Here is a 13,695-nt window from a genome sequence, read left to right as displayed (position 1 = left end):
TAATTAGAAAAGTTTAAATCTGTGCTGATCTAAAGGAAGCCTTCAACACGAAATATATATTGTACTTATGTTGGGCAAAATGAAAACATTTTACGGGTTACTTTACTCAGTTTGCCTTAACCTAACTAGGTATTATCATTATATATATTTTAACTCCAAAACATCAAAGTTTTAATCACAAATTTTCTCTAATAACGATTCAAATCAAACTACATAGATGGCTTAAAAATCAGCTCTCCACACATAATTGAAAGATCTGAATTCTTTTTTTATTATTATCCCAGCAAATGTTACACTAGAGAAAATGATTGGGAAAATACAAATACAGTCATTAAAAACACAGGCTGATTATTCATATCTATTACATTCAGAAGTATGCAAAACAATTTAGTTATATTGCAAAGCTGTAATTCCTTTTCCTAACAAAGCATTATTTTATAAAACTGTAGTACTGTATTGATTCAATTTTAATACAAAATACTTATATACACAATATAAAAGTAAACTGTGGTATAGTGCCTTCCACAAAGGGATATATTAAGGCGCTTTACAAACATACCAATATGTTGACTCAAATTACTTTTTGCTTTAGATTAAAACAAACAGGCTAAATAAATGTTTCACTTTAAATACCAAAGGGATTTTTGTTTATTTTTTGTATATTAAAGAAAAAATTTCTAAAGTACCTTAGGTAACAGCAGCAGCAATATCTAAAAATCCTCCCACTGTATTCTCTAATTTCTAACATATTATTAAGTCAGAATAAAACATTTCCACTCACAGTTTTGCACTTTGCAACAGCAGAAGGTAATAACTTTTTTAAAAAGTCAATCTCAAAGTGACTTCTTAGTCATACATTCTATGGTTCCTATTACAAATAAGGTAGAAAAGATACAGCAATAGGGCCTGCCTTAGGATGTCACTGGACAATACATAATAGTATCTACAGTTACATAATTATAGAACACATTTTATAAATACTATTAATATACATAAAAAGGGGGTAAGTATAAGAAAGACAGCAAGTTGTCAAATGAGTGGGAAAATGATTTTAAGAAGAAAACATGTATAACCAATGTTTTCACTCTATTTCAATTGAAAGCATATAGATTTTTTACGTTGTTCTCCTATTTTTGGTCAGGAAGCACCAGATTCTATGCTAGAAGAACCAGATATAGTTTGGGAATAGGAGAGCTAATAAGTATATCCAAACCGTTAGAACTGCAGACACTAAAGGCTTGCTTTAGATAAACACAGAAAGCTCATATCGTCAGAGGAAATTTTAAAAGAACACACGATTTGTAGTGTCAACACAGATTTTGTGGGGAGAAATGGGGAGGAGACAGCACCTTAGTTTTCCTAGAACATGAAGGTAACAAAGTTGGTTCTTACGGCATTGTACCACAATCCAGAAGTAAAACAACCAAGTGGAAATTTCAATAAATCTGACTGAGAAAAGCCAAAGAGCCAGAGGGATATCTTAAAATTTGAGTAGTGAGCTAAAAATTCTTGAACTATTTTGTTTTGCATAGGATTTTATACGACTAATCAAATGTTCCATGAAGTGAAGACTGCCAACTCAGTATAGTGCCTTTTCTTACAATTCTCTAATGATTAGAAGTCCTTCAGAAATATTTCCGTATCAAGCCTGTAACAAGCCAAACATGTATTTCAGTGCCCTCAAGTGTATGTTTAAAACGCCTTAGTGCCGTACCAGCGTGAGAAAGGCATTCCTGGGGATACGTTATCACATGTACAGAATTTTTCCATCACAAATTATCAGTGTTTATACAAGATGTGCTAATCTGAGTACTAACCAGTAAATTTAAAGCAAAGTTCTGAGTTTAGCGTATCAGTGTTCTTACAGGCCAGAGGTCCTTAACCAAGTTTGTGACAGTTTTCAACATGTCCAGAATCCCTAAGACTGCACGCAGCATCATATGTGTGTGTGTTAACGTGCAATTTTCTGGGAAAAGAGTCCGCAACTTTCATCAGACTCTCAAAAAACCCAACGAACCCCAAAGACCCACCACTACACACAGTGGGGTATGCAGCGGTTTACAAGCTGAGCTCTGAGACAGCCACCTATGGAACGGTGCAAGAGTGAACTAATGAATCTTCTCTGCCCTCCCCATTCAACTGGAACAGCTTTGCCTTTACTTTCACTTACATATAGGATTTCCACTAGCTTGTTTCCATTAGTTTGAAAATCACTAAAATGATGCCTCTTCTTATCTACACATATACAATTTTGATAAAACAATTCCCTATCAGAGGAGCTTAAAGGAAAGGAACTAAAATACAAATTTTACTAATGTCAGAATAGAGCCCTTTTCCCCTTCCTAAAAAATAAGCTAAATGTATTTTGGTATGAAACCACAAGTGTTCCTTAAAACCTAAACATTATATATACATATATATGTATATATAATAGGCATGCTGAAAAACGTATTATTTCACCTTAAATTAAGTCAGGAGGATTTGAATTTTCTACTAAGACCACTATATAACTTTTTCTAATTACTAACAGACACCTTAAGAGTTAAATAATTTTTTCTGCCCATAGGTAAAATACTGCCAAATAGCCAGATTTCCTTTGCCAATAACAACTTGTATATACAGCACTGTTCTGAAAGAGGAAACATGTAACATTACTGATGACATAATCAAAACTGTCACTATGCAGAAAAAGTACTTTTCTAGTGAATACCCACAAATAATTTTTCTACTTAAAGTTTCTTATGAAACTGAAAATAATCTTTCTGCTTAGGATGGTCGAAACTTAAAAAAAAAATTCGAAGTAAAAATATGAAAGATCTTAGCATCCGGTATTGTAAATTTTGACTTATGGCATCTTTTTTCCCTTTTAAAACTAGAAGCAGCATTAAAAATACCAGCATAGAAAGAAAAATGGTAGTGCTTTGCTTCTTTTAAAGTCAGTCATTCTTGAGAAATAAATGCTAGAAGAGTAAATATTCCACAGAGGGGAAAAATAAGAAAGAGAAAATGCAGTATTTTTTCTTCTGATGAGCATACTGTTTCAACCCTGTATTTCTTAATTACAAGATGTAAATTATCAGATTAGCCTAAGAACACTCATCACCATAATGGCTTAATTTCTATAGCTTATTTTGTACCAAAAACCAGGATACGGGGTAAAAAAAAAAAAAAAAAAAAAATCTGTAAATGTGGGGTACATTTCATATTTGGTTAAAGCAAGATAAAACTGTCTTTCAAAAAAAATTCAAATATTCTTGTCTTTTAAAATTATTTAGTGTATGTACAAATAGATACCAGGTTTCTCCTTTTAAACAAAGCACTATTTTTTTTTTTATTTTTAAGTACTTTAAGTACCAAGAACTGACTATAATATTCAGTTCATAATTTATTTTCTTTATAACAATTTTTTTTTCTAAATTACTGATTAAAAAGGCTGGAATAAATTAACATTTAAAAAAGATTTTCCATAATTTAGGAACATAAAATATTGTACACAGAGCACTCATACATAGCTCTGTCACATTTGCATAATTTTACTCTCGGAGCCTCAAAAAACTCTGCGTTTCAGGTCTTTTTGCAAATCCTCATTACATTTCCTAGTGTGTTAAACATACACTAGATCACGATTTTTGATCTCTGAGCCTGTGTGTTGATCATCTTCATCTGACTGTTGCTCTGAGCCTTGTGAATTAATATATTCATATTCAATAGGCTTTGGATAATTATATGGGTAGCCATTGTCATCAAAAAACCTCCGAAAGGTAAATTCGTAGAAAGCATGTTCAGGGTGCTTTCCATTTTTATACCATCCGTTGAGAGTGTCGTTTACATTTTCTTCCTCATTATCATCACTCCATAACTTATCAGGATCAACAGGATCAAAATTTGATGTATCTGTTGGGTGTGTGATTTTAGGAATGTATGAAGCAGATTGCTGTCTCAGGTCACTGGAGAAATCAATTGTTTTAAAAAATGGATGAGCTTTTATTTCATCAGCTCCATTCTTGCCTAAGCGATCTTCTGGTCCTCGGCAAAGTTTAATAATAAGATCAGAGGCTTCAGGACTCAGTTTAGCTTGAGGTGGAATGTGAAGAGATGTTTGCCAGTTGATAACCTTTAAAGAGGATTTTTTAGAAATTAGGAGGGAAGAGGTAAATAAGAAAAAAATGTCCTCCAAGTTTTATACCAAAGCCTTACCTATTTTTATCTTTAAAAATAAATTGCACAGTATTCTGCCTTCCTTACCTTTAATAATGAATGAATCGCTGATGGGAAATAACCTTTCCTCCCATTCCCTCCCCCCAGGCAACTTATACTCATATTTTAAGACTCACTGTAAGTTTTAGCTCCCCTGTTAAGCTCTTCTACCTATGGCAGAAATGACAATTTCCATTGCGCTGTCCCGTTCCATGTGTTTACTGGTATCATAGTACAGACTTCGTGGGACCTGTTCTGTCTATGTCCTTCTACCACAGATAAAATTCCATAAGGCTATAGATCATGTTTTGTCTTTGTATTTCTTAGTGCTTGGCAAGTTGCCTGGCACATCGTTAATAGATGTTCAATAAATATTTATTCTGACTTTGAATAAACCAGAATGAGGGAGAGAGGGAGGGAGGAAGGGAAGAGAGGGAAGAACGGAAGAAAGGTAGTAGGTAATCAAGAAATATTTTTTACTATTGAGTTTTGAAAGTTCTTTTTATGGTCTAGATACAAGCCCTTTGTGGGAAATGTGTCTGCAAATGTCTCCCCCCAAGCTGAATCTTGTCTTCATTGTCTTGTGTCTTTTGTATACTGAAAGTGTTAAGTTTTGATGAATTCCAGTTTCTCAACTTTTTCTTTTATAGATCATGATTTTGGTATCATGTCTAAGAACTCTTCCCCTAACCCTAGGCCATAAAGATTTTATAGTATTATAAAAGTATTATAGTAGTATAGTATTTATATTTTATCTCTGGATCGATGAACCATTTTGAGTTAATCTTTGTGTAGGGATGAAGTTTACATTAAGTTTCAGTACTTTCTGAATATGGCCGACCAATTATCCTACATTTGTTGAAATACTATTCTTTCTCCATTTGCACCTTTGTCAAAGATCAAATGGACATATTTGTGTGGTTCTATTTCTCTATTCTGTATCTTGTTCCATTGATCTATGTTTGTGTCCTTTTACCAATATCACCCCGTCTAGATTACTGTAACTTCATAGTAATTCTTAAAAGTGGTTGATTCCTCTAACTCTGTTCTTCTTTTAAAACATTGTTTTCATTATTCTAGTTCCTCTGTTCACCCATATACATTTTACTTATTTACTTTTAAATGTTTGTTTGTTTGTTTATAGTGAGAGCGTGCACACATGTGCATGCGAGCAAGCAGGGGAGTGGTAGAGACAGGGAGACAGAAAATCCCAAGCAGGCTCCATACCACCAGTGCAGAGGCCAATGCAGTGCTCGAAGTCACAAACCATGAGATCATGACCTGAGCCGAAACCAAGAGACAGATGCTTAACCAACTGAGCCACCCAGGCACCCTACCCATATACATTTTAGAATTGGCTCATCTGTACCTACAAAAATTAGGATGGAATCAAATCTATAGATTAATTTGGAGATAAGTGATAGCTTTGCTATGTTGAGTCCTCCAATCTATCGACATGGGATATGGTACATGTCTCCATTTATGAAGATCTTTCTTGATTTCTTTCATCAGAGTTTGTAGCTTTCGGCATAGAGATCTTGTTCATGTTTTATTAGATTTATACCTGCATATTTCTTTTTTTTAATGTTTATTTATATTTGAGAGAGACAGACAGTGTATGAGTAGAGGAAGGGCAGAGAGACAGAGACAGAACCCCAAGCAGGCTCCAGGATCCAAGCTGTCAGCACAGAGCCCCAATGTGGGGCTTGAACTTACAAGTCATGAAATCGTGACCTGAGCCGAAGTCAGACGCTTAACTGACTGAGCCACCCAGGCGCCACCCCCCTGTATATTTCAATTGGAGGAAACTTCTATGAATGGTACTGCTTTTATTTTTTTAATGTTTATTTATTTTTGAGAGGGGGGGGGAGAATGAGAGCAAGCACAAGCAGGGAAGGGGCAGAGAGAGAGGGAGAGATACAGAATCTGAAGTAGGCTCCAGGCTCTGAACTGTCAGCACAGAGCCCGACACAGGGCTCAAATCCATGAACCATGAGATCATGACTTCAGCTGAAGTCAGATGCTTAACTGACCAAGCCACCCAGGCACCCCTGAATGGGACTGCTTTTAAATTTCAGTTTCTGGTCATTTATTGCTTAAATATAGAAATACAATAGATTTTTATGTATTACCCTTATAAGTCTACAACCTTGCTAAACTCACTTATTATTTCTATGAGTTTTTTCATAAATTCCCTGGATTTTCTATATAGAAAGTTATGTTGTCATCTCTGAATAGGCTAAGTTTTTATTTCTTTCTAATCTGTATGCCTTTTATTTCTTTTGTTGTTGTATTACCCTGGCTAAGATTTCTAGAACTATGTCTAATAAGACTGGTAAAAACACACATCTTTGCTATGTTCTTGATTTTGAGGAGAAAGCATTCAGTTTTTCACACGCCCCTGCACACAAGCGCGCACACACACACACATTTATATATATATATATGCATATACTTTCATATACATATATATTAAAATGAAGAGGAAATAAAGACACTTTCAGACAAACTAATTTGAACCAAACCTAAGAGAATGCATTATCAACACACCTATACTTAAAAGAAATTTTAAGTTTTCTTAAAAAGGAAGTTTTAAATATATTAAAAAAAAAATTTAATGTTTATTTATATTTGAGAGAAAGAGAGAAACAGAGAAAGAGAGCAAGCAGGGGAGGGGCAGAGAGAGACAGAAACACAGAATATGAGCTGTCAGCACAGAGCCTGACCTGGGGCTCAAACTCACAAACCATGAGATCATGACCTGAGCTCAAGTCGGACGCTTAACTGACTGAGCCACCCAGGCACCCCAAGAAGTTTTAAATATATTAAATGCAACGAAAGAAGTAGTTACAACTCAGGGGGAACATCATAGAAGAGATATCTTAAGAATGATTAAGAATGAGTTAGTTCAGGAGTTAAGCAGATTTAAGAAAGTAGGGAGAGTTGTGGAAGATGAGAAAGAAAGAAAGAAGAACATTCCAGACAGAGGGAATGGTATGAACAGGGAAGGGAGTATAAATTTGGACTTTAATCCATGGACATGGGAACCACTGAAGGGTTTTTAATGGGACTGTTTATGACCAAAATTGTGGGCAGCTTCTCATTTAAATGCCAGAGGTAATTTCAAGTGGAGATACAGATATTTGTTTATTGTTTGGGGGTAGACTATGCATGGAAGGAAACAAAGCCAGGAGCCAGAAGGTGACAAAAAGTAAATTAGAATAAATCTGCACATAGTACTAAAGACTTCCATGAGAATGGAATGAGTATATAAGCACATGAGTGACAGAGGATCTAACAGTGTGATGACAGTGGGATGACGGACACTAGAGTTCACTCCTGGAATTTCAGTGACTTCCTCTAACCTTACCAATTCTTTTTTTTTTTTTTTTTTTTTTAAAGTAAACTCTACCCCCAAGGTGGGGCTCGAACTCATGACCCCAAGATCAAGAGTCACTCTACTGACTGAGCCAGCCAGGCACCTCCTTACAAGTTCATTCTTTTTTTTTTTTTTTTTTTTTAATCAGGTTTTGTTGTTGTTGTTTGAGAAAGAGAGAGGGAAGGGGAGAGAAAGAATCTCAAGCAAGCTCCAATGCTCAGTGCAGAGCCTGATGCAGGGCTCGATCTCATGACCCTGGGATCATGACCTGGGCCAAAATCAAGAGTCAGATGCTCAACCAACTAAGCACCCACGTGCCCCACCTTACAAATCCATTCTTAAATTCCAGAATAAGATGTTCTAAATAAAGGATTGCTAAAAGTCTATGATATAGGAACTCTGACAAGTCTTTGGTATAGATGCTATATCTTACCTTCATTTGTGTTTCTAATGGTGTTTGTGCCAAGAAAGGAGGTTGACCCACCAACATTTCAAAAAGAATTACACCAACACTCCACCAATCACATAACTGTGTATAGCCTAAAATAAGATACCAAAGTTATAGTTATTCAGAAACTTTTTAAAAAGTGCTCAGAATACAATCAAAATATTAAATCACCAAAATGCTGTATAATTAATATTTTTATTATAAACCTGAAAAATAAGCCACATGTTAATTAATGTAAATTTCAGCTGGTCTAAAGGCCTATTGAGATTATCACAAAACTAATGTTTTTACCTGTTCGTAACAACACTTCAGGTGCAATATAATTGGGTGTCCCAACCAACGAATGTGCAAGACACCGCTGGTGTTGGCGTGCAGCTCTCCGCTCCAATGGCTTCAATCTATCTCCACATCGACAGTTAGAAGGGTCACCCCATTCATTACTGAAATCCATACTATCTTGCCGTGGATGGTCACCTATGTAGAAAGTACGTAAATAAATAAATAAATAAAAGCAACAAGAACAAGACTGAGCCTAAAGACTGTTTAATCTTTTGACATCATGGTTTAGAGTTAACAGTACTCTTCCCTTGAGACAAAATAAGACACAATGTATGCCATATCACTGATGGTGTTTATTACTAACTACAGCCTGTGCTCCGAGATACTAATAGGACAAGTGTTACTCTAAGAAAAATTAGTGTAAGTTTCAGTAATTTACTCAATGTCAAATGATGATAATTAAAGTCATGAGTTCGTAGGATCAGGAATTTGTTATGCAGACTGCTTCCCCTTACTATTCTGAACAAAGTTTCATGAGATCAGTGTTTGTTCATTCAATAAATGACAACGACAAATAAGACAGGGATCTTCTTTCGGGTAGCTTCTCTGTATTGGACAAACACAACAAACAGATATATATTTTATATCGATATATATACATATATATCGATATAAAATATATATATAAAAATAGTGATGCATCCCATTCAAAGAATCAACGTGAGGTAATATGACAAATGTACTAGGGTGGCTCAGGAAGACGAACTGAGGTGACATTTGTAAAAACCAGAGGGACTCAACCATTTGAAAACCAGGGCAAGACATTCCATCCACAGAGAAACAACAGTAACAAGAGAGACCAGTGGGGCTGGTAAATTAGGAGAGAATGGCGGACAATAGGAGTCGGAGCCGGTGTTTAATAAGCCAAAGAAGTGGTTTGCCTTTTACTGCAAATGCAGTGGGAAGATACCATAGAGTTTGAAGAGAACGACAAGATCTGATTTATGTTTCAAAAAGAAAACACTAACTGCCATGTAGAGCACCAACTATAGGGAGGACAAGCATGAGGAGTGACCAGTTCAGAGGCTACCCTAACAGTAACAGTGGCGATGTAGAAAAGTGAACAGATCAAGGGTATTTTTAGAGGTGGAATAAACAGGATTTATTGATGGATTAGATGTAGACGGTGTGGGGAGAAAAGAATCAAGGATAACTAAGTGGGTGGTGGTAGTGCAATTTACTAACATGGGGACGACTGGAGGGGGAGAAATTGAGAGTTGTTTATTGGCAATGTGAAGTTTAAAAGGCCTATTAGACACACACGTGAACGGGAGGGGCAACTTCTAGAAAGAGAGATTTCGAAGTCACTGGAATGAAATGGCATTTAAAGCCATGACTGGATGAAATCACCTAGAAAAATACAGCTCGTATTTAAACTGACTGTAATAATCATCTAGGCAGGGTGCCTGGCTGGCTCAGTCAGTAGAGCATACAACTCTTGATCTCAGGGTCACGAATTCAAGCCCCACACTGGGCGTGGAGCCTACTCAAAAAAGTAAAAAAATAAAAAGCAAACTTTAAAAAAATAAAGTACAATTTCTCCTCTCCAGTGAAGATTTTAAATCAGAAGACTGGAATAGAGCCCACGAATCATATTTTTAAGAAGAACCCCAAATTTTTAGGGTGACTCTGAGGAGGCAGGTTCAAGTGTCTCAGTTCTATCCACTTACTGTCAACCTACTTGGCTTCACAGAAACACAGGAGGCTAATACTTACCTGAGAAGATTGCTGTGACCCTTAAATTAGAATATATGTAAAGAACCTGGTCATAAGTATTCAAGAATTGTTAGATCGACTTACACTTTCATTAGCGCTTTGAAGGGGATCTTGGTGAGCAGTGTGGTGTAGTAGAAATAACATGGGCCCTGTAATCAGACAAACCTGGGTTCAAAGCCTAGCCCCCTACACTTCTTTTCTGTCTGACCTTGGGCAAATTGCTTCATCTAACTAAGCCTCAGTTTCTTTATCCTGCCTCACAGTGATGTGAGATTGAACAAAATCATGTACATAGAGTGTTTAAGGTTAAGTAAGTCATATAATAGTCATACCACGGAATCCTAAATAGTAGTGAAAATACATGTCATATGCAATAACACAGATCAACCTCAAATACATAAAAGAAGTGAACATAGAAGAATACATATAGAATGATTACATTGAAATAACGTTCAAGAGGAGGCAAAATAAAATAACATTGTTTAGGGTTATAAACATTGGGAAAAGTATAGAGAAAAGTAAAGAACTGTGATTACAAAGTTCTGAAATAATGGTTACTTCTGTGGAAGAAAAAGGGGAAGCAATCGTTTAAGGGCTTCAGAAGCACTGACAATCTAGTTTTTAAGCTGAATGGTGGGTATGGGGCTTCATTTAAAAATTTTGGGGGACGCCCAGGTGGCTCAGTTGGTTAAGTGTCTGACTCTTGATTTCGGCTCAATTGTGAGGTCCCACTGAGCATGGAACCTGCTTCGGATTTTTCTCATTATTTATTTCTAAATAATGATATTTAGAAATAATCTAACACATTCTTTCATTTTATAAGGCTTGGTGTCTAAAGGATTCACTCACATTTATCCAATAGTCAAGACTGAAACCAGGACTTATGGCTTCCATCCAGTGAGAATACCTTATATCTTATTACATTTACAAGTCATATTAATATGTACAAATTTTATGGTTTTACTCACCACTCTGATAGTACTTAGAATCATGTGTCCATCTGAAGCCAGTGCAGAGGCCGAAGTCAGTCAATTTAATATGACCATCACGATCAATCAAAATATTATCAGGTTTAATATCTCTATGAATAAAACCCATTTTATGAACACTTTCAACGGCACAGGTAAGTTCTGCTATGTAGAATCGTGCCAGATTTTCTGGAAAGATGCCCATTCTAATTAATAGGCTCATCATATCACCCCCAGGAATATAGTCCATTACAAAGTATAAATTGTCCTTATCTTGGAATGAATAATATAGACGAACTACCCATTCATTGTCAGCTTCGGCCAGGATATCTCTCTCAGCTTTAACATGAGCGACTTGATTTCGAAGCAGAACATCTTTCTTTCGAAGAGTTTTTGTTGCGTACAAAGCCTTAGTATCTACTTTTCTTGCTAGACAGACTTCACCAAATGCTCCTATTCCTAGTGTCTTTATCTTCACAAACATAGACTTGTCCATTTTAGCCCTCTTAAGACGGATATAATTAGACTCTTTTTGGCAAAGCATCTTTCTCATTTGATCCTGGGCATCTTGAGATAGTCCAACCTAGGCAAATAAACTAAAGGTTAAATGAGGAATTAGCTTCTATACCAAATATTAAAAAATAGTTTGGAAAAATTCAGGCATATATTTAAAGGTTAAATGCATAATAATTTTTAACGAAGCATGTTAGAAATCTAGAATATACTTCAGAGAAAATTAATTAACACAAGTGCAGCTTAAGGGATAGTTAACAGGATATACAAAGGTGAGTTTTTATGCAGATTCTGCCATGGAGAGCAAGATGATACCAACGGTCAGCTTCCTACTGTTTTCTAATGCACCCCAACAAAGTTCCCAATGTGCAACAACCAAACATCTGTTAACATGCATCCTCATCCATCTCCCCATGCATATCCACCCCAAATTATGTGATCAGACTACCTTTATTATATATGCTTCTCTTGTGGAATGCCTACAATTAAAATATTCTTCCTCTTTTCTTTCATGAAAAGAAATTCTTCCCTCCAGATTCATTTATTCTAAAAAACTGATGTATTAAGAACAAAAGAATGTCGTCTCTAACTTAACCACTCATTCACAACCCATCTTTCTTTTATTTTTCTCAGGCACTAGAGGAAGGGTAGGTAGGGTGCACAGCCACCACTAACACAAAATGCAAAAGGTTTCTCCTACCGTATTTAAAAAGGACAACTTGTTTGATTACAAGGTATCCTTTCGGTATTTTGGAACATTTCAAAGAATAGTCAATGTGACTTATGAAGACACCAAAAAACAGATTAAAAACAAAAGCCAACTTCTGAGTAGACATGGACTACCCGGATTTAGAAGGAAGTTTATTTTTGGCTAGTTTAATAAGAAACTAATTTAAGGGTTAAAATAGAATAGGAATGTAAGAAGTAGAGTCTAATTCTAGAAATGCAAGCCTAATTAGAATATAGCGACCTCATGCTTCTGTTAGGGTGTGCACATTTGCATGCAGTATCTTTTAAGAAGGGTGGCATGCCAGACTTAGTGTAGAACTGTTTCTCTTAAAATCTTACTTGCCTACACAGTAATGGAGGCTACAGAAGTCAGCAAAGCTTCCAACACCATAAAAGTTTAAATCAGCTATTAGTGAAAGTGAAGAGGAAAAAGGAAAAATAAACTAAGAAAATACATACAGACAGACTTTAGTAAGAAATCCTAAGGGCTAAAATATGGATGGGTCATACAGATTATCATGGTGTTTCTCATCTAAGAAAATTCAATTTATAGCAGGAATAACAATACTGTGAAATCAGATTTAGACAAATCATTTTAAGAGAATGGCTCTCGTGACGCCTAGGTGGCTCAGTTGGTTAAGCGTCTGACTGGCTCAGGTCATGATCTCACAGTTCATGGGTTTGAGCCCGGGCGTCAGGCTCTGTGCTAACAGCTCAGAGCCTGGAGCCTGCTTGGGATTCTGTGTCTCCCTCTCTCTCTGCCCCTTCCCTACTCGCACTCTGTCTCTCAAAAATAAATAAAACATTAAAAAAAAAATTAAATTTAAAAGAATGGCCCTCAAATTATGTGAGGAAGTTTCATCACAAATTTAAGCCTCTTGGATTCTGAGTGAAAGTTAAATTTGTTTGAACTGTAAAATGTGACAAAAATAGTTAACAATGATAGTATCACCATAATATCCAGTGAAGATATGTACATAGAATCACAACAGACTAATTTAAAATGAGTGAGCACTTATTCTTGATCTCCCTTTTAGTGGTTTAATAATTTCAGCATATTTTTCTAGTACATTATAAAAAAATGAAATTAGATGAGGAAATAACTGAAGAGATAAGTCTTTGATACTTTTTAATAAGACCAACCAAATGAATAAACCTGACGAATAAGGTCCCAAAACTACTATAAGTAAAAAAAAAAAAAAAAAAAAAGTTTCATATCAAGAGATGTACCCAGATATTTCTAGCTAGTTTAAACAGTTGTAAGAAAATGCATACAACTTAAAAAATAACCTTTGCAAAAAAAAAAAAGAAAGAAAGAACCTTTGCTATTTCCATAAAAAGGGATTATGTACACCTAAATAGCACTCCATAAAGTATATTTTTCTTAATTTATTAGAACTTTATTA

General features: G+C 35.5%; 1 protein-coding gene across 3 annotated transcripts in view; it reads right to left on the bottom strand.

Moving 5' to 3' along the window:
* Positions 1–247: 247 nt before the first annotated feature.
* The window catches only part of LATS1 (large tumor suppressor kinase 1), a 52,934-nt gene continuing 39,486 nt past the window's right edge, over positions 248–13,695 (bottom strand). Inside the window, exons 5-8 of one of the 3 annotated variants that reach the window (XM_019425012.2) lie at positions 11,048–11,630; positions 8,316–8,498; positions 8,010–8,116; positions 248–4,114 (exon numbers count right to left, since the gene is read on the bottom strand). In XM_019425012.2, coding sequence (XP_019280557.1) covers positions 3,605–4,114; positions 8,010–8,116; positions 8,316–8,498; positions 11,048–11,630 — 1,383 coding nt within the window. In that variant the 3' untranslated portion in view covers positions 248–3,604. Of the gene's footprint in view, positions 4,115–8,009; positions 8,117–8,315; positions 8,499–10,163; positions 10,229–11,047; positions 11,631–12,632; positions 12,696–13,695 lie in introns of those variants that run through there. The other 2 variants (XR_008422851.1, XR_002074033.2) reach the window with 2 other exon arrangements.

The sequence above is a fragment of the Panthera pardus genome, unplaced genomic scaffold, assembly GCF_024362965.1.
Source record: "Panthera pardus isolate Hobbes unplaced genomic scaffold, ASM2436296v1 HiC_scaffold_17, whole genome shotgun sequence".
Lineage (NCBI taxonomy): Eukaryota > Metazoa > Chordata > Mammalia > Carnivora > Felidae > Panthera > Panthera pardus.
Note: the sequence above shows the minus strand (reverse complement) of the source record. Positions and strands in the feature narration are given on the sequence as shown.